The sequence below is a fragment of the Rhinopithecus roxellana genome, unplaced genomic scaffold (genome assembly GCF_007565055.1).
Source record: "Rhinopithecus roxellana isolate Shanxi Qingling unplaced genomic scaffold, ASM756505v1 contig274, whole genome shotgun sequence".
NCBI classification, from domain to species: Eukaryota; Metazoa; Chordata; class Mammalia; order Primates; family Cercopithecidae; genus Rhinopithecus; species Rhinopithecus roxellana.
In genome coordinates this window covers 15,683-40,725 of record NW_022142219.1, presented here as the reverse complement: position 1 = coordinate 40,725, position 25,043 = coordinate 15,683, and the positions used below count along the sequence as shown (strand labels likewise).

Sequence of the window (25,043 nt, the reverse complement as noted above, 5' to 3'; positions counted from 1 at the left end):
CACCCTTCAGAATCACATGGGTGGAGAATGGGGAAAAGCTGAGGACCCCATCTTGGGCCTCCTGAGTCACAAAGAGCCTGCAGTCCCCTTCCTGCTTCCAGAGCAGACTTGCTGCATGTCCCTGGCTGGTGCCTGGGGGCCTGGTTATTCCCCAGGCCTGCTCCTCTCGTGGGGCTCTGGGTCCCTCACTCAGCACTAGTGCATGTGGCGTGGCGTGGCCTGGCAGGGGCAGAGGTCCACCACACTGCATTGTGTTCCTGTTGCTCCTTCTGCCTTCTGAGGGAGTGGAAGCACACCTACGTTCAAGAGTCAGCCAGAAAGACTCTTTTGGGCTGTCACCTGTGAGGATTCTGTGTCCTCACAGGCCAGAGGAAGGGCAGAGGGCTGTCCCTGTGGAGCACAGGAGGTGCAGGTTCCCTTCTCCCCACATTCGCTTCCTCTTGGCCAGACCTTGGGGTGGGTGGGCCCTGCTCAGAATACCTTGCAGTGGCCGGACCAAGTATGCAGGGATGCTCTACTCTTCGCCTCTTCCAGTTCAGGCAAAACACAAAACGCAAGAAAACTTGGTGGGTGGGAGCCAGAGAAAGGCAGCTATGGAGGTCTGTGTCCCCCAAGGCTTCTTGCCGCTTGCCCAGGCCTGTGCTACACGTACTGCTGTGCAGAAATCCCTGCCTGTCCCCACTAGCCCTTATTTTCAGATGCAGGAAGTGAGGCTCCTGGGGTCATCCTCCTCACCCTGGTTGAGTCCAGGATGTGTGCTTGCTCCCCAGTGGCCCTGTGGGCAGTAAGGATGGCCATGGCGCTGCAGGCCACTGTGTTCCTGCAGGCAAGGGCAGAGCCACACTGGGGAACTGTGTGTCTGATTCCTCCCTGAGCCCCAGGTCTGGCACAGGGGAAGGCTGTGGAGGGCAACACCTCCCTGCCCTACTCCTTCGCTCCCTGCTCTGCGTGTCATGGCGACTGGCGAGTGTTCTGATCTCTCCTTTGTGGAGCCCAGTGGGTGCACTGCTTGGGCAGGAGGCATGCTGCTGGCGAGGCAGGATGTGCACCAGGCTGGCTCTGGCTGCACTGGGCTGAAGGGGTGCTTTGGCAGGCCATGGTGCCGCGGGGCAGTAGGTTGGAGGGTCGTGGCTAGGAACCAGCTCAGCCTCAGGTTCCTGCTGCCTCTGGGTGTGTGTGGCTGTGGCCAGATCCTCGGGGGCTCCCACCCTTGGGAACCCAGTGTATCTGGAGGGTGGGAGTTTCTGGTGCGGTAGGAGAGGCTGCCTCCAGGAGTCAGAGCTGATGTGCACACCACCTTAGCTGACCTCCGTACTGTGGGGGTGGAGGGCAGGGCCTGGTGGCCTGAGCCTGTGCTCCTCGTCTCTGTGCTACCCTTGGGGAACTGTCTTCGCCCTCAGTTCTCAGAGAGCCACACGGAGGGGACACTGATTGAGTTTTAGACAGATAGGAATTGATCATGTCTTATACCAATTTGGTAAATTTCTTAAGACAACTCAGGAGAATCCAGTCAATTCCACGTGTGTCTTTTCTGGACAGAGTCCTCCTCCTGGAACATGCTTCGCTGGTTTTTCTGAGCCTCAGGATCTTGAGGTCTTGGTGGCTGGCAGCATGTCCCCGCGAGGGCCCTGGGCTCTTGGAGGGCTCTGGTGTGTGTGCACGTGCCACACAGAGTGTGGCCTCAGAGTCACTGGGGAGAATGGGTCCCATCTTGAAGGGCAGTGAGTTGGGCCCTTCCAATGAGCTAGAGAGGCCTTTAGGCCCCAGCAATATTGAGGGGCCCCCCAGGTGACCTGGAGGGTCCATCTGCCCGGGCCTCCAGAGCTGAGGAGAGTGTGGCCACAGCCCTGGCCTGGCTTCGGAGGGGGGTGTTGCGCTGGCCCGCGGCTGCTGGGACTGCAATTGTTTGGATTGTCACTGACCGTGCTTTTGTTTTTGTTTTTTTCTCCTCACTCCTGGGCTTGTTCTCATTGCTTTCTTTCTCTCTCCGCTTCCCCCTCCCGTGTCTGGTCCTATCTCTCCCCTTCCCCACCCCCTCCTCTTGTCCTCTGCTCTTCTGCCGCTTCCGGCATCTCTCTGTTCCTTGTCTCAGCTGGAGGTTCTGCACTACCGACTCAGTGTCTCCAGCGCCCTCTACAGCCCCGCCCAACCCAGCCTCCAGGCCCTCCACGCCTACCAAGTACTGGCTCATTCGTTCCCTTCCCCCTGCCCAGAGTGCATGTCCATGCCTGGCAAAGCAAGGGGCCGCCGGGGCCAGCCTCTGGTGACTCAGAGGCTAGTTCCAAGCAGAGCGAGGCCCCTGTGTCTGGGGGAGGCAGGGGTCAGCCTCCAGTCTGGCTGGCCCCTGGCTTTGTAGTCTAGCTTGGTTGGGGGTGGGGATGGTGGCTGTGTGGCAGAACAAGGCATGTGGTCCTGGCTGTCCAGGCTCCCAGCCAGTGGAGGTGTCACAAGCTCTCCGGTGTTGGAGGCCCCGTGCTTGGCCCTGGTTTGAAAAACTGGAGTCCTCAGGCCTCAGCAGTGGCCTGGTTCACTGCGCTCTGCAGGGTCTGGTGCTCAGGAAGGAGCTGAAGACGCAGAGGCCTGGGACTTACGGGTGGTGTGGGTTCCGCCTTGTTTAGAACTGTCACCCAGCCTGGAGGTGCTGTGACCCAGAGCCTGTGTGTGAGGCAGGGGGGTGGGAAGGACCTAGGGCTTGACCCTATAGCCCACAGAAGCTGTCCGTCCTTGACAGCCCAGCCAGGACCCGGCCGTCACCTGGGGAGCCCTGGCCACTCATGCACACCTCCAGAGGCGGATTAGAGTGGGTGGTGACCTCATAGAGGTTGTAGCTGCCTAGGCAGAAATGACACGTGTGTGGATGGATTTGAGGTCAGTGAAGCAGAGTTCAGACTTGTAGGGGACTTCAGGGATGACAGCGGAATCGGTGAGCCAGGGGAGACAGGCTGTGCTCACAGCCAGTGATCTGTCCCATTCACCTGGGAAGGAGCACGCATGACTGAACAGGAATTAGAGCACAAGATGAGAAAACGTGTTGGCCCCTGAGCGCCGCTGGGCTGGGATGGCGGCCACAGCACACGGGGGCACCTCATACCGCAGGAGCCGCTCCAGAGGAGAGGAGGGACCTGAGAGGGCTTGGGCCAGGGAGGGAGGACAGTGTCCAGAAAGCATCTGGTAAACCCCATGGTGGGAGGGGTGACCAGCGAGACCTAGGTGGGGTGAGCTGAGGTGCTGTGAGTCTCAGCCCAGTGGGAAATGTGGGTCTTTGGGGAACACATCCTTAAGAAGCAAGCAGGTGTGACTGTGGCCAGGGACTCCATGTGGGAACATGGCCCAGGAGGGGTGCCGAGCTGAGGGAGGAGTTTGGCTCAGCACACCTGTGGGAAAATAGCCTGAGAGGGTTCCAGGTGACTGCCGGGGGCAGGGACGGACAGTGGGCCCTCCGACCCTTCGGAAGGACCAGGTGAGGTGGGGCAAGTGCACCAGCAGGGGAAGGCAGGTTTCCAGTTCCCATGTGGAGGTTGTCCCCTCCCCTGAGCCACAGGGAGGATGTTAGGGCTCAGGATCCTAGGCCAGGGTTGGAGGGAGGGCCTGGGCTGAGATTGGAGGAGGAGAAAGACCCTGGTCTAACTTCCCACCCCACTGGTGCCCTTCTAGTTGGGCAGTATAGGTACAGGTATTATGTCTCATACTTTTCTCCTTCCGTCTTTTCTTTTTTTTCTTTTTGAGACGGAGTCTCGCTCTGTTGCCCAGGCTGGAGTGCAGTGGCATGGTCTCGGCTCACTGCAATCTCCACCTCCCAGATTCAAGTGATTCTCCTGCCTCAGCCTCTTGAGTAGCTGGGATTACAGGCACGTGCCACCCACCCGGCTAATTTTTGTATTTTTAGTAGAGACATAGTTTTACCGTGTTGGCCAGGCTGGTCTCAAACTCCTGACCTCAAGTAATCCGCCTGCCTTGGCCTCCCAAAGTGTTGGGATTATAGGCGTGAGTCACCGCACCCGGCCCTTTCTTCCAAAACAATGCAGATTCATTGCCCAAAGACTTAACGATACAGATAGATAGAAGAAAATAGCCAGCCGCGATGGCTCACGCTTGTAATCCCAGCACTTTGGGAGGTTGAGGCAGGCGCATTGCTTGAACTCAGGAGTTTGAGACCAGCCTGGGCAACATGGCGAGACCCCTGTCTCTACAAAGAAATACAAAAATTAGCCTGGTGTGGTGGTGTGTGCCTGTGTTCCCAGCTACCCGGGAGGCTGAGGTGGGAGGATCCCTTGAGCCCTGGAGGCAGAGGCTACAGTGAGCCGAGATCACGACACTACACTCCAGCATGGGTGACAGAGTGAGACCCTGTCTCAAAAAAAGAAGAAAATGCCTCCCACCCTGTAGCTCCATCTTCAGACTCAGCCACTGATCTCTGGGGCGTGTCACCTGGACCTGTGGGGACAGTTTTCTAACAGGGAGACTTGAGTGGGCAGCGATATGGGCAGTGGCCCGTGCGGGGTCTGCAGCATCCCAGGATATACCCAGAGCATGGGCCCTGCACCAGCCTCAGCAGCACAGATGTATGAAGGCCCAAAGGGCTGGGGGACAAGCGTGGAGAGACGAGCATGTCCACTCAGACTCAGGGCCCTGCCCTCAGCACCCTAACTCCCCTGCCCTCGTCAACTCTTGATGTTCCCACCTGCCCTCCCAATGCTAAGCAACCGGAGGAAGCCCATGGCCACCAAAAAGGCTTTCCTCTCCAGCTAGATCTCCAGGATCCTGCTTGTATGTTACAAATCAAAGTTTGGCCTAGGCTGGGCACAGTGGCTCATGCCTGTAATCCCAGCACTTTGGGAGACCTGAGGTCTGGCCAACATGGTGAAATCCCATCTCTACTAAAAGTAAAAATTAGCTGGGCACGGTGGCACACACTTGTAGTCCTAGCTACTCAGGGGGGCTGAGTCAGGAGATTCGCTTGAACCTGGATGCGGAAGTTTCAGTGAGCCGAGATAGTGCCGCTGTGCTCCAGCCTGGGCGACAGAGGGAGACCTTGTTTCAGGAAAAAAAAAAATTTTCGCCTAATATCCCTGACTGTGCTTTTGTCTTGGGGTTTTCCTGACCACAGGTCCCTGGGCAACAGAGGAAGTGACGCCCGGGGCTTCTGCTGGGCTGAGTTCTCATCTGGCTGTGTCCAGGATGAGCAGGTGGAAGGATTTGGGGAGGAAAGCGAAGCCTATGGGGTTATTTTTGAACAAGGTCTTACTCTGTCACCCAGGCTGGAGTGTAGTGGCACGATCCTAGCTCACTGCAGCCTCAAACCCCTGGGCTCAAGTGATCCTCCCACCCTAGCCACCTGAGTCGTTAGGACTATAGGTGTGCACCACCACACCCAGCTAGCTTTTTAAAATTTTTCGTAGAGACCGGGTCTCCCTATGTCGTCTAGGCTAATCTCTAACTTCTTAGCGATCTTTCCGCCTCCTGCCTCCCAAAGTGCTGGAATTACAGGTCTGAGGCACCACACCTGGGTTCCATGTGCTTTCTGCACACACTTGGGAGGCTGGTGGGAGACCCTGGATCCAGAGCTTGGGGGTGATGCTGGCTCTCTTCTGCCCTGAGGATCAAGACAGGCACCAGTGCCCAAGGGCACAGCCTGTGCCACCCACTGCGGGCTTGCAGCAGTGCAGAAGCAGGGCTGGGGGGGCCTCTGCAGATGTGTCTGTCTTAGTGAGGCCTCCCCAGGGTGGGCTGTGTGGGCGCTGGGCCAAGCACTTCCCTACCACAAGCTGGTCAGAGTTCAGACCAAGCAGTGTAAGGCACGTCCACTGGGTGCCAGGCACAGTGGTGCCCCAGGGAGTGGCCCCACTCCCAGCCTGGCTCGTGCCTCCTGCCTTGTGTGGGGAAGCAGAGCAACCGGCTCAGGGTGGGATGTGGTCAGACCTGGAGGCCTAGTGCTGTGGGTGCTACGCTCCTTCCCAGGCCCTCACCCCTCCTTCTCCACCTAGGAGTCGTTCACGCCTACTGAGGAGCATGTGTTGGTGGTGCGCCTGCTGCTGAAGCACCTGCATGCCTTTGCCAACAGCCTGAAGCCAGAGCAGGCTTCGCCCTCCGCTCACTCCCACGCCACCAGTCCCCTGGAGGAGTTCAAACGGTAGATGTCCCTTGCGGCTTCCCACCACTGCTGTCTCCCTCCGCTTTCCCCTCCTAAGGTGTCGCCCACAGCAGCCTCTCCCCAGGGCATGGAGGGCAGGGTGAGGGGAGTCCCTTTCTGCTCACAGCGCACGTGAGGCCTCTCCAGGCCTAGGCAGGTGCCCTCTCTCCCCACCCAGTTGGCTCCCAGAGCCTCTCTCCAGACTGGCCAGAGAGGCCCCATTGTGCTTCCATCTCTTGCATCTCATCTTCTTCAACCCTGTCAGGAGAAGAGCTGGGGCAGCCCTGACTGCCAGGCCCATTAGGGCCAGCAGAGTGGGCTGTTTGTATGGGACTGAGGTGAGGTGTGTGCAGGAGCGGCACTGACTTGGCCGCCTGCTGTGCTGTGTGTCCTTGGGATGTTCCCTAAACTCTCTGAACCTTGGTTTCTTCCTCTGAAGAATGGGGCTGAACCTCCCGGAGGTGCCCAGTGCTCTCCCCCGGCAGAGCCGACCCTCACTGATGGGAGCCGCGGGCTCACCTGTGAGCAGGGCGTCCTTACTGGGCAAGCAGCAGGTGACCCTCCCAATCCCCTGCAGGGCCGCTGTCCCGAGGTTCATCCAGCAGAAACTCTACCTATTCCTGCAGCATTGCTTTGGCCACTGGCCCCTGGACGCATCGTTCAGAGCTGTGAGTGTTGGCCCCGTCACACATGTGCCTGTGCCTGTGTCCTCTGTGTGCCCTGAGGTGCGAGGTCCTCTGGGGCAGATGAAGGAGGAGAGCAAGTGTTTTCCCAGAGGCCTTGGCAAGGAGGGGTCTTGGAGGGCCACATTGTTCTTTCTGTTTGTTTCCAAATCCAACCCTCAGGAAAGCCCCTGCCCTGTCCCACCTGTCTGCTGCAGGGCAGGTTCCTACCCTTGCCTGACCAGGGAGCACTGTGCCCCCTGGGCTGGGAAAAGGCCACCTATGACCCTGGCTTCTGGAGGGCCAGCAAGAGAGCCAAACCTCACAGGGCTGTGTACGTCTCTCCTGCGCCCTCTGGGCGACGTGGGAAGAGCCAGTCCCACCCAGCTGCCGCCTGGGACCTGGGCTCCAGGCCACCAGAGGATTTGGCCCCCAGCCACTGAGCCCTCAGCACACACCTCCCCCACAGGTCCTAGAGATGTGGCTGAGCTACCTGCAGCCATGGCGGTATGCGCCTGACAAGCAGGCTCCGGGCAGCGACTCCCAGCCCCGGTGTGTGTCGGAGAAATGGTGAGCCTCAGCCCCTCTCACAGACATGCACTGGCTCCCCCAGGTGGATATTGCTCCAGTGGGTGGAGGCCAGGCCAGAGGCCTGTGCTGGGGTCAGCCTGGCCCTGGCCCCGTGGCCGCCTGCAGTCCTCTCCCCCACCTGCCGAGTGGAGCACAGACCAGCCCTTCCTAGACTCAACTTTGCCAGGCCCTAGAATTGGTTTCTCATGGAAGCGGTGGGTGACCCATCCTGCCCTGTCCCCTCTCCCTTCTGTCCCAGATGAGTGTTCAGCCATCCCCAAACTATCCCTTGACGCTCATCAGCACAGAGCAGAGCAGTGGTGATCAAGCAGGGAATGAGGGAGGCCGCCTTCCCCTCATCCCCTGCTTGATTCTTACAGCAGACCCCCAGGCTTCTGTGGCACCTCACATGGCCACTGACCCCTCCCCTCACCCACGGCCTTCCCCTTTGGACCCTCTGGGGGATCCTCCTCAGCCCCCTCAGGCTTTGGGCCAGGCCTCTGCCATGGTGGCCTCCGTTCACTTGGAAAGGGGACTCAGCCTTGCTAAGGATGTGGTGTCCTCAGAGGGCCTGGGTCTTACCTGCCTCTGTCCTGCCCTCCCTGCCTGCCCATGGCCCCTGAGTTGTCATCTGGGACAGCTTGTCACCTTGGCCAGGGAGAGTCTGAAAGCCCAAGGGTGAGCAAGGGCTATTAGGGACATGGACCAGCACAGCCCCCGCCTCCAGTTGGAAGACTGGCCCTGACCTGCCACCTCGGTCCCCAGGGCGCCCTTTGTCCAGGAGAACCTGCTGATGTACACCAAGTTGTTTGTGGGCTTCCTGAACCGCGCACTCCGCACAGACCTGGTCAGCCCCAAGCATGCGCTCATGGTGTTCCGAGTGGCCAAAGTCTTTGCCCAGCCCAACCTGGCTGAGATGATTCAGAAAGGTAAGTCGTCAGCCTGGGCCAGCCGGGTAAACGTCGACCAAGCCAGACCAGGGCCAGGCCCTTAGCTGGAGGCGACCGGTCTTTAAGAGGGACCCACACACCCAGAGTGGGCCCTAGCAGAGGGGGCTGTGGAGACTCCTGGGACACATCTGTATGGTGAAGTCTGAAACCGGCTGGATCCTGCCTGCCCTGCAGCCACCAGGCACTGGCGGGGAGGATGGCAGGTGTGCCCACAGAGGGGGACTGCACGGTCCAAGCTGCGGCCCTGTGGCCCCGCCGTTTCTCCCTGGCGACTCGTGGTGGCCGCTTGAGGAGGTGAGCCTGGACTCTGCCGTGCATTCATCCTGGCTGGGTTGGGCGTTGGTTTCTGTTCCTCCTGCTGTTGTTTACCTCCTGCAGACACTGTTGGGGGCTCTGAGCCACCAGCTCCCCCACCTGCCCTCCTCAGCCACCTACTGTGTGGGAGATGCTGCCAGGCAGGGCCTCAGGAGGACACCCCTGGGTCACGGCTCCCCAGACACCTCAGAGGCACCCCAGAATTCTAAGTCGGGTACTCTGCCCCCAGGAAGTGGGTGCCAGGTTCGACCGTCTCCTGCCTTCTAGGTGAGCAGCTATTCCTGGAGCCAGAGCTGGTCATACCCCACCGCCAGCACCGACTCTTCATGGCCCCCACCTTCACTGGGAGCTTCCTGTCACCCTGGCCACCCGCAGTCACTGATGCCTCCTTCAAGGTGAAGAACCACGTCTACAGCCTGGAGGGCCAGGACTGCAAGTACACCCCGATGTTTGGGCCCGAAGCCCGCACCCTGGTGAGTGGGCCGGCGGTGCCTGTCCTCAGGGCCCCTGGAGCCATGTGGCTGAGCAGAGCCGGGGAAGTGCTGTGATCCAGCAGGAAGGAGGGAGGCTGGGTGTCGATTTATCGCCGTATCTCCTTCCCCCGTTTTAGTAAAGTCTCATTTTTTCCTGATAACGAAGGCAGTGTTTGTTGGGAAATTTCAAATTTAGATGATCATCCTTTAGTCTTTAAAAGTCCTCCGGTGGAAGCTGCTCCTCCCGCTCAGCAGTCTGGCTGTGCATTGCTCTTGGGGCCCCCGGCCAGCCTGCCTGGGTGGCAGCACAGGCCTGTCCTGCTGGTGACCTGGTGACCTGCCCGCACCTCCCTTGCAGGTCCTACGCCTCGCTCAGCTCATCACACAGGCCAAACACACAGCCAAGTCCATCTCAGACCAGTGTGCGGAGAGCCCGGCTGGCCACTCCTTCCTCTCATGGCTGGGCTTTAGCTCCATGGACACCAACGGCTCCTACCCAGCCAACGACCTGGACGAGATGGGGCAAGACAGCGTCCGGAAGACAGATGAATATCTGGAGAAGGCCCTGGAGTACCTGCGCCAGATATTCCGGGTACGACCTATGGGACCTGCCCCACGGCCATCAGGGTCCCCTTCCCCGAAAGATCCACTCCACCCAGCCTGTGCTCAGCCACGTACCAGTCCCAGGCCCCACACATACGGACCCAGTGTTGTGGGAGGCAGGCCCACACCTCGAGCGTCATATCTGGGTCCCCTTGTTGGCGCTGTTGTAGGCTGGTGGGGTGAAGACTGGTCCCCTCCCTTCATCTTGACGCTGAGGGCAGAGGCACTTCTCTCTGGCAGCTCAGCGAAGCACAGCTCAGGCAGTTCACGCTCGCCTTGGGCACCACCCAGGATGAGAATGGAAAAAAGCAGCTCCCCGACTGCATTGTGGGTGAGGACGGACTCATCCTCACGCCCCTGGGGCGGTACCAGGTGAGAGGCCCGTGTCTCAGAGGAGCATGGGCTGGGCCCTGACCCATCCCTACCTCCCTCCTCCCTCGTGAGCAGAGGCCATCAGGCTCCTCTGAGTTGTATGTGGGGCTGTGTTTTCTGACCCGTCCCTATGGCCTGGCTTTCTAGATCATCAATGGGCTGCGAAGGTTTGAAATTGAGTACCAGGGGGACCCAGAGCTACAGCCCATCCGCAGCTATGAGATCGCCAGCTTGGTCCGCACGCTCTTCAGGCTGTCGTCTGCCATCAACCGCAGAGTGAGTGGGCAGGAAGACCGGCCTGGCCTCTTCAGAGAGGGTTCTGGATGCTCCTGCCCCGGGTGCAGTCCCGGGGTGGCTGGTGGGGGTGGGGCACTGCTGTCCTGAGGCCTGTGGTGCCACCACCCCACACCCCCATGCCTCTGTCTGTGCTTCAGTTTGCAGGACAGATGGCGGCTCTGTGTTCCCGGGACGACTTCCTCGGCAGCTTCTGTCGCTACCACCTCACAGAACCCGGGCTGGCTAGCAGGCACCTGCTGAGCCCTGTGGTGCGGAGGCAGGTGGCTGGCCACATCCGTGGCCCCAGGCTCAGCCTGCGCTTCCTGGGCAGTTACCGGACGCTGGTCTCGCTGCTGCTGACCTTCTTCGTGGCCTCTCTGTTCTGTATCAGGCCCCTCCCATGCACGCTGCTGCTCACCCTGGGCTACGTCCTCTACGCCCTGCCATGACCCTGCTGACCGAGCGGGGGAACCTGCACCGGCCCTGAGGGTGTCAGCTGCCTTCAGAGCAGGCTGGGGGGATTTGCCACGCAGCCCCACCCTTGGGCCTGAGAGGACCTGGGAAGCCCCTCCAGGAGGGAACACGATCATCCTCAGGCTTCTGGAGCAGGGTTCCTGCAGCCGCAGAGGCATCTGGAGGAAACGCAACCAAGAAGGGAAGGCAGGCGGGGCCCAGCAAAGGAGTGGCTACCAGGGCTCAACAACCACGCTCTGTGACAGCGCAGAGCTCAGCGCCGGCCCCTCCCTCCCTCCGCCAAGGACTCATGGCCCAGCCAGCTCTCGGGGCCTTTTTCCAGCGCCCATTTGGGTACTCTGCCACACTAAGCTTGGGAGCCAGCCTGCCAACAGCCCCCTGGCCTGGCCTCCGGACTGGCTGGCCTTGAGGTGGGCAGAGTGGGTTGTGGTGCCTCCTCTCCCTGTGTGGGACCAGGACGGTGGCTCAGCCTCCACTCCAGGGAAGAATCAAAGTTTCTAGAGTCGTGAGAAAACTATTGAGAGTGGCTGTCCTCTGATTCTTCACTGTGAGGGGCATTCTTCATGTTCTCCCAGCTGTTCCAAGACTGGGCCGTAGAATTCCATGTTTCAGGAGCCTAAGACCCGCCCAGAGCCCAGGTGCTTCACCGCAGACCCCAAGCCATCGAGCACATCGCCCAGAGCAGTGGCCAACATCATGGACCCCTGTGCCTTGTCACAGATGGGTGCTGGTCCTCAGGTGTTGCAGACACTGCTGGGTCCATGGGGTCGGATTCTGCCAGTTTCTGCTCTGCAGCCAAAGATGGTCAGAAGCATTGTCGCTTCACTAACATCAAGTGCTCAAAGACATGGCAACTGTTTGATGGTACTTAAGTATTCAAAATGGACGACAACTGCAGATTCTCTGACAGAAACCAGCACGGGGTCTTCACCTTCCTTCACCCCACAGATGACACACCAGGGACAACAGCATCTCAGTGGCGATTTCCAAACCAAGCCTTTGTTTTTGGTGTGGGGGTTTAGGGGTTTGCTTTAATGTTTTTCATATTGTAAATGTTGGGCTTTGTATTTTGATGTAAACAGAATAATGGCATTTTAGGGCCTGTGACCAAAAATCAAGCTTGTAACTCGACCATGGATCTGAATAAACCTGTCCTTGCTTCTGAGTCTTCTGGCACCTGGGCTCAGTCTCCAGGAGGTTCACCTGTACAGAGTCCCTGAGCACACGGGGGCTGCAGGAACAACTGCTGGGCACCCTGTCGGCCCCTCCCTGCAGTGTCCACAGGCCTGGGCCTCTGGCTTCCTATTCTTTCCTCTCTCAGAGGCACAGTAGACTTTGCCCCATCTTTACAAAAGATGCAAAAAGTTAGGCATGGTGGCTCACATGTGTGGTCCCAGCTACTTGGGACACTGAGTTTGGAGGATCGTCAGGACCCAGGAGGTCAAGGCTGCAGTGAGCCTTCATCACGCCACTATACTCCAGCCTGGGTGACAGAGTGAGACCCTGTTCTCAAAAGCGGACCTCCAGGAATGTGTGCTGCCATGTCTGTGGCTTCCAGAAGCTCCAAGGATTGCGGGAGTTGCTGGGGGCCGAACTGTCTGGCCAGGAGCGGGGGTGCAGACAAAAACATATTGAGAACCAAGAACAGCAAAGGTGAGTGAGGGGGCAGGGTCTTGGTGGCTGGGACCTGGACAGTGATGGCCACAAAGCCAGCTCAGTGGCTCCTGCCTGGGGAGCGAGGACGGCAGCAGGCAACTAGGTTCCAGCCACTTACAGGTGGGGGATAGGGACCTCGCCAATAAATTGGGATTTAAATTGCCAAGAGCTTTCACTCTAGAGAAAATGCTGGGACGAGAGCAGAAGCAAAATGCAGTTGGGGGGGCCCCGGCCAGGAGGCACTTGTGGGACTTCCAGGGAAGGCCTGTAGTTGGAGCATCTTGGGAAGCAGTTCTGTCTGGGGCACAAGGAGGAGGGAGGCCAGGCTGGAGGCAGGAGCACCTGCACGTTCTCGTCTCCACCCCTGGATGCCTCCAGAGTGGTCTGCCCTAACTGCCACCGCCGCCGCCGCCTCAGCTCCTAGGACGCCCTTGACTTTTGCCATTGGGCCCCACTCCCCTGCTAACAGGCCAAATCCAGATGCTTCTCTGACCAAGTGGCCCTGACAGCACAGCTTCAGGCTGTACTGATATCACCCCTGCCCCCTGCACCTCCACATTGTCCTTGCCCCGAGGCAGTGCTGTTCCCTGGAGCCCATTCATGGCCCACTCCCTTCCACGACCAACACATTATACCTCTAGGATATACCAGCGCCCCTGTGATCTGAGGTAAGTCAGATTCTGATTGTGCAAGCAACTCACAAGCAGAGGCCCTGTGCAGTCAGGAGAAATCTCTACCTTTCCCCTTGGACATCCAAGAGCAAGTTAGATCCCCTAAAGGCCAGCTCTCACCAATAACCCTGACATTTCCAATATAAATGAGAGAGAACTTTTTTTTTTTTTTTTTTTTTACTGAGACAGTGTCTCGCTCTGTCGCCCAGGCTGGAGTGCAGTGGCGTGATCTCGGCTCACTGCAAGCTCCGCCTCCTGGATTTATGCCATTCTCCTGCCTCAGCCTCCCGAGTAGCTGGGACTACAGGCGCCCACCACCACGCCCGGCTAGTTTTTTGTATTTTTAGTAGAGACGAGGTTTCACTGTGTTAGCCGGGATAGTCTTGATCTCCTGACCTCGTGATCCACCCGCCTCGGCCTCCCAAAGTACTGGGATTACAGACGTGAGCCACCGCGCCCGGCCGAGAACTCTTTTTGAGACAAAGTCTTGCTATATTGCCCAGGCTGGAGTGCACCGCACCGTCACGGCTCACTGCAGCCTGTAACTCCTGGGCTTACGCAGTCCTTCCGCCTCAGCATCCCAAGTAGCCAGGACTACAGCATGCGCCACCACACCCTGCTAATTTTTAAATTTTTTTGTAGAGACGGGGTCTCACTGTGTTGCCAGGCTGGTCTTGAACTCCTGGGCTCAAGTGATCGACCGCCTCTGCATCCTGAAGTGCTGGGGTTACAGGTGCGAGCCACCACACTGGAGAGAGGACTCTTATGTAGCCTTCACTGTAAAAACTAAGCTAGCTTCCCTTGACTCCCCAAACCAGAATTCCTAACATAATTTTCTCAAGTCACAAGGTGCCAAAACATATCAAATTATTTCCCAGTCAAGAATTCCTACTTTTGGCCATGTGCAGTGGCTCACGCCTGTAATCCCAGCACTTTAGGAGGCTGAGGCAGGAAGATCACTTGACGTCAGGAGTTCGAGACCAGCCTGGCCAACATGGTGAAATCCCATCTCTACTAAAAATATGAAAATTAGCTAGTGTGGCGCATACCTCTAATCTCAGTTACTTGGGAGGCTGAGGCAGGAGAATCGCTTGAACCTGGGATGCAGAGGTTGCAGGTAAGCCGAGATTGCACCACTGTACTCCAGCCTGGGTGACAGAGACTCCTTCTAAAAAATAAATAAAAAATAAAAGTGATAACTGGCAGCTGATGCCAGGGAGAGGCCATTTCCTGATGGGCCACACCTATTTCACTAAAGTGTTAATTGAATGCAGATTCCAGGGAGAAGCAACTTCCCAGGCATGTGCATTAGGAGACAAAGTGGTGGAGTATGACCTTCTGGGGGCACCCCACCCAAAACCCTCAGATGCATGCATACGGTTTCCTAAACACACTGCGAGTGCTCTCCTCCCAAGGGTAAGGAGGGCACTATACATACGGGACAGCCCACCCTAAGGGAAGGATCACGGGAAAGGGGCCAGTCTAGAAGGTCCTAGGATCAAGGTTAAACACCACACTTGACCTTCATGTGCCCACTTAGGTCTCTTCCAAGTGTACTTTCCTTTCTTTGCTGTTTTAAAGCCTTTTAAAATACACTTCCACTCCTGCTCTGAAACTTGCTTTGGTCTCTTTTTCTGCCTTATGCCCCTCAGTCGAATTCCTTCTTCTGAGGAGCCAAGAACTGTCGTTGCTAAAGACCCATCAGATTCGCTGCCAGTAACTTGGACACCTTCCACTGCTAACACTATTAACTCGAACACCTTCCACTGCTAACACAGTAACACTTGGTTACTGTGTTTATTTGGAGAGTAAGTAGGGTTTAAGGAGATGTGTATGGGTGCCAGGTTGACAAGGGGTGGACTTGTGATGGTTAATTCTGTATGTCAACTTGTCTGGGCCACTGGATGCACACACATCTGGTTACACACCGCCACCACACCCAGCTAATTTTTTGTATTTTTTTTTTTTAGTAGACACAGTATTTCCTGGCAGGTCTGGAAGGGTGTTTTCAGAAGAAATTAGCATTTAAGTTGGTGGTGAAACAGCGACGCATGCATTTCTGGAGCAGCTTCCCTATAGCTTGCAGGAACTAGAGCGGGCAGTTAAGAGTCCCATCCTCCAAATCCTGGGGATCTGTGCTCTGATTGATGATGGTTGCTGTTGATTGTAAAAATGCAGACAAAGAGTCAGGCAGCCACTGCTGCAATCTCCAAGGCTATGTTTGCAACCTCCCTCCTCAACCCTCACCCCTTCCCTGGGGACATACCTTCCAGGAGGTTTTTATGGATCAGCACCTCCTCCTGCCTTCATTTTTCTTTTCTCCTTCGGAACCAGATGTTTAGGACTAGGACGTTCAAAAGCAACCACACACCAGGCACAGAGGCTCATACCTGTAATTTCAACACTTTGGGAGGCTGAGGCAGGAAGACTGCCTCAGCCCAGGAGTTTGAGACCAGTCTGGGCAACATAGCAAGACAAAAAAAAAAAAAAAAATTAGCCAGGCATGGTGGTGTGTGCCTGTAATCCCAGTTACTAGGGAAGCTGAGGCAGGAGGATGGCTTGAGTCCAGGAGTTCCAGGCTGCAAGTGAGCTATAATTGTGCCACTGCCCTCCTGCCTGGATGACTTTCTCTCCACTCAGGAGATCCTCCCTCCCAGCAATAATATTGCTGCCATTCATTCCACTATCAATAAGCCATAATTACTGAATATATGTTGCTATAATTATTTTGAACACCCTGTCATCTGTTAAAAATAAGAACAATACAAGATTATGTTTTATCTTCATTTATTTCTTCTCTAATGCACTTCCCTTTCTTTAGATCCAAATTTCCTATGTCATTTTCCTTCTTTTTTTGAGACAGGGTCTCTCTGTTGCCCAAGCTGGAGTGCAGTGGTGCAATCATGGCTCACTGCAGTCTCAGCCTTCTGAGTAGCTGGGACTGCAGGCGTGCACCACCATGCAGGCAAATTTTTTAGTTTTTTGTGGAGACAGGGTCTGGCTATATTGCCCAGGCTGGTCTCCAACTCTCAGGCTCAAGAGATCCTTCTGCTTTGGCCTCTCAAAGTGCTGGGATTACAGGCATGAGCCATGCACCTGACTTCATTTCTGTTGTGTTTTTGACTTCTTACATTTTCTTTTTGTTTATTGAGACAGAGTCTCACTCTGTTGTTTGGGATGGAGTGTAGTGGCAGGATCTCAGCTTGCTTCACCTCCTGGGTTCAAGTAATTCTTTGGCCTCGGCCTCCTGAGTAGCTGGGATTACAGACATGCACCACCATGCCTGGCTAATTTTTTTTTTTTTTTTTAAATGGGAGTCTCGCTCTGTCGCCCAGGCTGGAGTGCAGTGGCACGATCTTGGCTCACTGCAAGCTCTGCCTCCCGGGTTCATGCCATTCTCCTGCCTCAGTTTCCCAAGTAACTGGGACTACAGGCGCCCACCACCATGCCCTGCTAATTTTTTGTATTTTTAGTAGAGACTGGGTTTCACCATGTTAGCCAGGATGGTCTCGATCTCCTGACCTTGTGATGCGCCCGCCTCGGCCTCCCAATAATTTTTGTATTTTTAGTAGAGATGGGTTTTCACCATGTTGCCCAGGCTGGTCTTGAACTCCTGACCTCAAGTGAGTTGCCCACCTTGGCCTCCCAAAGTGTTGGGATTAGAGGTGTGAGCCACTGCGCCCGGCCAACTTCATGCATTTTCTTTCTTTTCTTTTTTTGAGATGGAGTCTTTCTTACTCTGTTGCGCAGGCTTGAGGGCAGTGGCATGATCTCGGCTCACTGCAACCTCCACCTCCTGGGTTCAAGTGATCCTCCCACCTCAGCCTCCCAAGTAGCTGGAATTACAGGTGCATGCCACCACACTAGCTAATTTTTGTATTTTTTAGTAGAGATGGGCTTTCACCGTGTTGGCCAGGCTGGTCTTGACCTCCTGACCTCAATGATCTGCCCAATTCGGCCTCCCAAAGTGCTGGGATACAGACATGAGCCACCATGCCTGGCCTTCACATTTTCTTTAGATTATTTCTTAGAGTGTCTACCTCTACTGTTCCCATTATCAGTCTGTAATCTCATGTTGTCCACTTTTTTCCATTAGAGCCCTTAGCATATTAATAATAGTTGTATTCCATTTCTTGGTCTCATAATTCCAACATCTCTGCCATATTTAAGTCTGGCTCTGATGTTTGCTGTGTCTTCAAACTGTGTTTTTTATTATGCCTTACACGTTTTTGTTGAGGGCTGGTCGTGCTGAACCAGGAAGAGGTAAATGGACTGTGTGAAGTTTTATGTTGGTCTGGGTAGGGGTTGTGCCATGTGTGCTGTTTTTTAACTGTAGGTGTCAGAGGCTTAAATCTCTGGTGTTAGTTTTTGTCTCCCTGTTTAGGGTTTCCTAGAGATTTCTCAAATAAGCTCTGAGATGAGCAGTTCTTTCACTTGTATCCCCTGTTATTGTACAGGAGCCCTGTCGATGTGGCAGTAAGATGTGGGGAAGGGGAGCCAGAGCAGGCTGGGGTTAGATTATGTTCTCTTCCTCCAGGTTTGTTAAAATCACAATTGGCCTGGCTGTGATTTTTTTTTTTTTTTTTTTTTTTTTTCAGGGCAGGCCTTGTTTAAAAAACAAGCAAAAAGACGTATTTCTTTTTATTTTTAAATTAATTAATTTATTTTGAGACAGAGTCTCACCCTGCCGCCCAGGCCGGAGTGCAATGGCGCAATCTTGTCTCACTGCAACCTCCGCCTCCTGGGTTCAAGTGATTCTCCTGCCTCAGCCTCCCGAGTAGCGGGGATTACAGGCGTGAGCCACCGTGCGCGGCCTCTTATTTTTAGGCAGCATCTCACTTTGTCGCCTAGGCTGGAGTTCAGTGGTGCCATCATAGCTCACTGCAGCCTCGACCTCCGGGGTTCCAGCGATCCTCTCACCTCAGCCTCCCGAGTAGTTGAGACTACAGGGGCCAGCCACCATGCCCAGGTTTTTTTTTTTTTTTTTTTATAGAGACTGGGGTCTCACTTTCCATCCAGGCTGGAAAGGATGCCTGGGTGCCTTTTATTATTATTATTTGTTTAATTTTTTTTAGACAGAGTCTCACTCTGCTTCCAGGTTGGAGGGCTGCGCACCGATCTCGGCTCACTGCAACCTCTGCCTCCCAGGGCAAGCGATTCTCCTGCCCCAGCCTCCCGAGTAGCTGGGATTGCTGGCGCCGCCACCACGCCCGGCTAAATTTTGTACTTTTCAGTAGAGTCGGGGTTTCGCCATGTTGGTCAGGCTGGTCACGAACTCCTGACCTCAAGTGATCCGTCCGCCTCGGCCTCCCCAAGTTCGGGGGTTACAGGCGTGCGCCCCCGCGCCTGGCCCTGGACGCCTTGGAGGTCACTCCTCAGCCCGGAAGAGCAAGCGACAGGCCCCGCCCACGCCAACCGCCTCGGCCTCCGTCGCCCGTTTCCATGGTGACGGGCGCCAGGCTGGGGCTGCCCGGCCACGGAGCCGGGGTGCAGCCGCGCGGGAAGGTTCCTGGCGATGGCGAGATGAGCGTCGCGGGGGTGGTGGCTGGGACACGCCCCCCTAGCTCGCCGACCCCGGGCTCCCGGCGCCGGCGCCGGCGCCAGCGCCCCTCCGTGGGCGTCCAGTCCCTGAGGCCGCAGAGCCCGCAGCTCAGGCCGAGCGACCCGCAGAAACGGAACCTGGACCTGGAGAAGAGCCTGCAGTTCCTGCAGCAGCAGCACTCGGAGATGCTGGCCAAGCTCCACGAGGAGATCGAGCACCTGAAGCGGGAGAACAAGGGTGAGCCGGCGCGGGACCCCAGGCCAGCCCTTCCTCCCCAGCACCCCGAACACTGCCGCTCCCGCAGCGCAGAAATACAGCCATGAACTCCGCACACGCCTGGGCTCGGGGATCACAGGACAGCAAGTCCGCCCCGGGTCCTGCCAGGCCGAGCTGTCCCCTCCTCCCGGAGGGAGACCCGCGTGGCCCCAGGCAGTGCCGACCCTGTCCGCCTGTCTCCTGGGGCAGCGTCATTTCCGATGCTCACCCCGCCAGTCCTCTTCTCTCCAGGCAGGGTCAGGCACACCTGTTAAAAACTTTACAGAGGGGGCCGGGCGCGGTGGCTCAGGCCTGTAATCCCAGCACTCTGGGAGGCCGAGGCGGTTGGATCACGAGGTCAGGAGATCAAGACCATCCTGGCTAACACGGTGAAACCCCGTCTCTACTAAAAATACAAAAAACTAGCCGGGCGAGGTGGCGGCGCCTGTAGTCCCAGCTACTTGGGAGGCTGAGGCAGGAGAATGGCGTAAACCCGGGAGGCGGAGCTTGCAGTGAGCCGAGATCCGGCCACTGCACTCCAGCCTGGGCCACAGAGCGAGACTCCGTCTCAAAAAAACAAAACAGAAAACAAAAACAAACAAAAACTTTATAGAGGGAAACGTGCCCAAGTGCGAGTGCGCAGCTCAGTGAATTTCCTCCAGCTAAACACATGGGATCAGGAGCAGGCATGCCCCCACACCGCTTCGCCTGCGCCCACGCTGTCCTCGGGCTAGGCCTTCCCAACTGCACCCTTAGCAGCTCCTCACCCCCACGGACCACCCCCCACCGTCCACCCCACCCCACTCCCCCAGCAGAACGAGGGTCTGCCAGGATGTGGGATGTGGCTTCGCTCCTCGCTTCTGCTTCAGGAGGGCTCCAGCAGGGGCAGTAGTGCCCACAGCTGCCTCTCCCGCTCCACTCCCTAGTGCTGCCTTACCTGAGTGCCGAGTATCCCATCACCAGGCGTCTGTTTTGTCAGGACCCCTCTTCCCCATGTCTTCTTGAGCCTGAGGACCCCTCTTCCTCATGTCTTCTTGAGCCTGAGGACCCCTCTTCCTCATGTCTTCTTGAGCTTCCCCCCCAGTCCCTGATGCCCACAGGATCATGACCCCGCCAGGGCCAGGGGTTCTGGAATTCACCTCTGTACCCCTAAAGCCCAGGCCCTGCCTGACGGTGTTCATGCCCTCCAGTCATCTCAGATGGATGAGGCTGGTATGCCGGGTGGACTCTGCCTAGGCAACAGGCAGGGGCATTCCTGGCCTGATGCCCACGGCAAAGGCGTGGTGGAGAGTGGGACCCATGGAGCAGGGCCCAGTCAGCCAGTGGGGAGCCAGGACTCTTCAGGCTCAGCAGCGGGGAGAGGCCAGGCTTTTCTCAGAATGGCTGTGGTTTCACAAGTGCTGAGGAGAGCCTGTGCTTGCTTCCAGATCTCCATTACAAGCTCATAATGAATCAGACATCACAGAAGAAAGGTGAGAACTGGGCCCTTCAGTGCCTGAGGGGATGCTCCTGCCACCCAGGAAAGTGCCTGCAGACTGTCCTTGCCCACCTGGCTGCACTTGCCCCTGTATGCCAACCCAGTGGGGACAGGTTCTGGGGGACCTGGACAGATGCTGCTACCTCTAGCCGTGGCTGGACGATGTTATGCAGCCAAGCACAGCACGTGCTGCTCTCAGTTAGCCCAGGGCCTGAGATCATCGCAGTGGGGAGGTGGGCACAGGGTGCTTCCCAGACCCTCCCTCCTCCAAGCAGAGCTGACATGGGAGGGAACCCCTGAGACAGCCCTTGCCCTGCTAGGTCTTTACCTCAGATTGCTGCTGTGGCCAGGCCCAGGATTTCCAGCCCTGTGGCTCTGAGTCCTGACATCCTGTGGGAGGGGCTCTGGACACACTCCATCCAGGGATCCCTTCCTGCCACCTGGGCAGCAACCATGGGGACAAAGGGAGGAAGCAAAGTCCTGTTTCCTCGCCACTTGTCCAAGGCACTTCCCCATCCTGACGGTGGCCCCCACCCAGCCCAGGATTCTGGGTTGTGGTCTCGAGCTCACTCCTGGTTATTTTTGGGGCCGGGGATGACACCAGGACATCTGACTGGTGGATGGCACCGGCCTGGGAACATCACAGCTGGGGCAGTGCCTAGGGCTCTCCCTACCCAGGGAGACACGTAGAATGGGGTGGAGGGAGGGCCCTTCCCTAGCCGCTGTAGCAACTCCAGTGAGCTGTTCTGGGCAAAGTGCGGCCCAGCCAGCAGCCCCAGCCCTGCGGTGCCAGAGACCCTGACGGGACACAGGAAGGGGACACAGGAAGAGGCCATGCTCTCCCTCGGGATCTGCTGTTCCATGTGTCCCAAGCTCTCCTGCTTTCCAGATGGCCCCCTCAGGAAACCACCTTTCCGGGGCCTCTGCTCCCTTGGGTGCTTGCTGGGTCTGCATCCGCGGAGTGTGGGTAGAGCCGGGAGGACACAGCCCTGCCAGGCTGAAGGAGGGCCCCTCACGGACACACAGGCCAGGAGGCAAGCATGGGCGTCTTGCAGGCGGCAGCACCGACACTGCGCTTTCCTGCAGACAGCCTCTCCACGTCAAGCTTCCAGTCTGTCAAGTCCATCTCTAACTCAGGTGAGCAGGCTGGCGTCCATGTGCTCGCAGGGGTGAGTGCCCCACGGGGATCCCAGCCTGGGTGGCCACTAGGGGTGCTGACCAGGCCCCCTCTGCTGGGCCAAGCTCAAGGATTTGGGGGTGAAAGGGCAGCGGAAAAGAGCCCTGCAAGTTGAAGCCACCAGGAGGGGACTAAGGGAGGGTGGGCAGGACCAGGGGCCAGACACAGGGCAGTAAGGCCTCAGGGCGGGCACCCCAGGCGAGGCAGCAGGCAGGCAGGAGGGGTATCCCCAGGTGGCCTTCTAGGGAGGATGTACCCTGGCTGCCCAGCAGGAGCCCTGCTTGGCCGTATTCCTGCCACAGGAAGGCAGGACACAGGAAGGATGGCACTGCCCACAGAGCCCTGGGCTCATGGCACCTTCTGCAAAGTGAGCCGGAGCAGAGAGCCTCTTTTCCCCACTGTGCCTCCGCTGGAGGCCAGACGTTTTCCTCAGCCCAGCCCTCACCCGCACCATTCCTGTGATGGGCCAGGCGCCAGAGGGGCCTTGTCCTTGCCGAGGAAACCCACGCAGGCTGGGTCCCAAGCCTCTCATGCAGTTTCATTTTACCCAAAATGGGGCCAGCCTCCACTATCTTAGTTGTTCTAGAGTGTTCACAGGCACCACCCATGGGCTTCACCCTCAGCAGCTCATTGATTCCCCCCAGCACCGTCCAAGGCAGGCTTCCCTTTGCAGAGGAGGAAACTGAGGCAGGGGCAGGGTGTTCACAGGCACCACCCATGGGCTTCACCCTCAGCAGTTCAGTGATTCCCCCCAGCACCGTCCAAGGCTTCCCTTTACAGAGGAGGAAACAGGCAGGGGCAGGGGCTTCTTGGGTACACACAACTGATCCTGGAAAACTTGGGCAGTGACTGTTGGTGCCTGCAGTGACCGGCCTTGTAGGGTCTGACTTGCAGCCAACTCTCAAGGCAAGGCCAGGCCCCAGCCCGGCTCCTTCAACAAGCAAGATTCGAAAACTGACGCCCCCCAGAAGGCAGACCTGGAAGAGGAGCCCCTACTTCACAACAGCAAGCTAGACAAGGTTCCTGGGGTGCAAGGGCAGGCCAGGTAAGGCTTGGGTGTTCCTGGGGTGCAAGGGCAGGCCAGGTAAGGCTTGGGTGTTCCTAGGGTGCAAGGCCAGGCCAGGTAAGGTTTGCCTGCACCTGAAGGGCCCCATGACTGCATTTATGAGGCTCACGCTCAACCAGCTGCTCTGCCCCTAGCTCCAGGGGCCTGTCTCCAGGACTCATGACAGCGGATGATGGCCACGCTCTACCCATCGGTGGGCGCTGTCTTCCTCCCTCCCCCTGGCGGTACCTGTGCCGACCTGAGCCCACAAGGGGGACCAGTAGCAGCCCCTACACCACTTTCTCAGAGAAAAGTAATGTTCTTACCAAGAAAAGTGAGTTGCGTTCCTGCTGCCCCTTGGCCACAGCCTGCCTTTGGAGGGCACTAGACCAGCAGTACAGAGCAGGACCAGGTTCTGATGATCTCTGAGTTTCTGGGACCGCCCTGGGATGCTAGAGTGCACACTTTCAGCAGCGCAAGCACCAGGACAGGCTCCTGCATCTCTGCACATCCCAAGACCAGGCCTGGAGCAAGATGCCCCACTGGGTGTGGGGTCACGACCAAGAGCAGCCTGGCAGCTAGCTGGTTACCCACTGAAGCCCATCTGACCCTTAGGGCACCTTCAGAGGGGAGAAAGGGGCAGGCCGCAGTCCCAGAGACCCACACCTGGTGCCCAGAGCACCCTGCTGAGTGGGAGGAGGGAACCAGGCCCTCTTCCCCACATGGGCCTGGACGCTGCCTGGGGAGGTATGCTGGGTGAGCAGTTACACACCTGGGCAGGTCACCTCTGGCTGCTGCAATGACTGTTTCAGAAAGGAGAAAGCAAAGGCCTCTAACGCAGGAGCGGCCTGCATGGGGAGCAGCCAGCACCAGGACAGGCAGATGATGGGGGCAGGGGCACACCCCCCAATGACCCTGCCCCTTCACCTGCGAAAACCCACCACACTGAAGCAGTGCGAAGTGCTCATCCGCGAGCTGTGGAACACCAACCTCCTGCAGACCCAGGAGGTGAGGCCCTGGGTGGTAGGGGTGGCCCTGCGCAGTCTGGCGCTGCCACAGGCCCCACCACGCCCCTGCCCCTGCCTTTCAGCTGCAGCACCTCAGGTCCCTCTTGGAAGGGAGCCAGAGGCCCCAGGCAGCCCCAGAGGAGGCTGGGTCTAGCTTTCCCAGGTGAGTGCCTGGTGCACCCCTGCCCCATCCCTGGGCACCTGTCCACAGCTCACTGCTGACTCTTCCTTCACCCAGGGACCAGGGAGTCATGCATTTTCCTAAGGTCTCCACGAAGGGCCTCTCGAAGAAATGGTGAGTCCCATGGGCATGGGGACAGTGGGGCAGCCCTGCAGCCTGGGCCCCAGGGAGGGAGTGGGGAAGGGATGGTGGCGGCGCAGAAGCAGAGCACGCAGAGGGCTCTCTAGGTCCCAGTGAGGGCCATGCAGGCCCCACTCCAACACCACTCCACTCCCAGGGATGCCCACAGTGACCGTCCCTCTACCCACCCCCAGCCTGCTTCTGAGCCCACCTGTGGCGCAGCGTGCCATCCTGCCTGCCCTGAAGCAGACCCCAAAGAACAACTTTGCCGAGAGGCAGAAGAGGCTGCAAGCAATGCAGAAACGGCGCCTGCACCGCTCAGTGCTTTGAGGCACCCATATCTGGTCAGTGCCAGGCCCACCAACCTGCCGCTGGAAACTGGTTCTCTATAGCATTTCCCGATACTTCCACTACTTTTAGGCCTGGCTAAATTCCAAGATAGAGGACACTTAAAATAGATAAAATACTTGATCTCTAAACTAACAAACCATTTATTTTCTGTTATTTTGGTATTTAGCATTTACATAAAAAGCACATGATGAAGTAGGTATCGCCTCACCTGTAGAAACTGAAAATAAAGCTTGTTTATTTCCAAGCTGTGTGCCTGGTTCCTCACTGGCTATCCGGCGTCATGTCCCTTCCCATTCCCAGCCCCTGGCTCCTAGCCCAGCCCCTGCTGTCTGCAGAGAGCTGCCTGGGCAGCCCTGTCTTGCTCATCCCGGGACCTGCCAGCAGCCCTGGGAGAGGCGCATTGGCAGAGCTGTGCACATCCTCCCTGGAGGCAGGAGGGCTTTTCTGGTGCCCTGGCTGGGCTGGAGCTGCGTTCCAAACACATGATCACTCTGGGTCTCCTGCCCAGACTATACGCTCCTGGGGGCAAGAGGCTGTCCTCTCCTGCCCTGACACAGCACCGCAAAGAGGTCCAGCCAGGCTGGCCCTACTCCTTGGAGGGCCATCTCCAGAATGGTGTGGACATGCCCGCACCACCCCTTCCACCACAGCACAACCATGTCCACTGTCGGGGGTGGGGTGGCCAGCTTAGTGCCCACCCTCACCCAGCCACACAGTCTTCCCAAGCCCATGGCCC

General features: G+C 57.5%; 2 protein-coding genes across 4 annotated transcripts in view; both read left to right on the top strand.

Moving 5' to 3' along the window:
- Nucleotides 1-11,990, top strand: part of LOC104682165 (sphingomyelin phosphodiesterase 4-like) — a 31,901-nt gene extending 19,911 nt beyond the window's left edge. The window contains 11 exon segments of the mRNA XM_030926400.1: nt 2,093-2,179; nt 5,985-6,130; nt 6,708-6,798; nt 7,262-7,362; nt 8,128-8,291; nt 8,895-9,100; nt 9,459-9,692; nt 9,944-10,075; nt 10,223-10,351; nt 10,510-10,789; nt 10,792-11,990. Coding sequence (XP_030782260.1) covers nt 2,093-2,179; nt 5,985-6,130; nt 6,708-6,798; nt 7,262-7,362; nt 8,128-8,291; nt 8,895-9,100; nt 9,459-9,692; nt 9,944-10,075; nt 10,223-10,351; nt 10,510-10,789; nt 10,792-10,838 — 1,617 coding nt within the window. The 3' untranslated portion in view covers nt 10,839-11,990.
- Nucleotides 11,991-18,384: 6,394 nt separating this feature from the next.
- On the top strand, nt 18,385-24,555 carry LOC104666917 (coiled-coil domain-containing protein 74B-like). 3 transcript variants are annotated; one of them, XM_030926401.1, is made up of 8 exons: nt 18,385-18,931; nt 20,377-20,421; nt 21,453-21,563; nt 22,510-22,648; nt 23,461-23,656; nt 23,739-23,818; nt 23,894-23,950; nt 24,151-24,551. In XM_030926401.1, the coding sequence occupies exons 1-8, from the start codon at nt 18,595-18,597 to the stop codon at nt 24,284-24,286; spliced, it is 1,101 nt and encodes a 366-aa protein (XP_030782261.1). In that variant the 5' UTR covers nt 18,385-18,594; the 3' UTR covers nt 24,287-24,551. The 3 variants fall into 3 exon arrangements, with proteins under 3 accessions (XP_030782261.1, XP_030782263.1, XP_030782262.1); XM_030926402.1 differs by having other exon boundaries at nt 18,550-18,931; nt 21,513-21,563; nt 24,151-24,555; XM_030926403.1 differs by lacking the exons at nt 23,739-23,818; nt 23,894-23,950; nt 24,151-24,551 and having other exon boundaries at nt 22,804-23,467.
- Nucleotides 24,556-25,043: the final 488 nt, after the last annotated feature.

Bases quoted from the DNA above. Each gene is read 5' to 3' on its own strand.
- LOC104666917 (XM_030926401.1), top strand. From the start codon at position 18,595: ATGGTGACGGGCGCCAGGCTGGGGCTGCCCGGCCACGGAGCCGGGGTG. The intron at 20,422-21,452 runs GTGAGAACTGGG...ACGGACACACAG, and splicing joins TCAGACATCACAGAAGAAAG to GCCAGGAGGCAAGCATGGGC. The intron at 21,564-22,509 runs GTGAGCAGGCTG...CCAACTCTCAAG, and splicing joins CAAGTCCATCTCTAACTCAG to GCAAGGCCAGGCCCCAGCCC.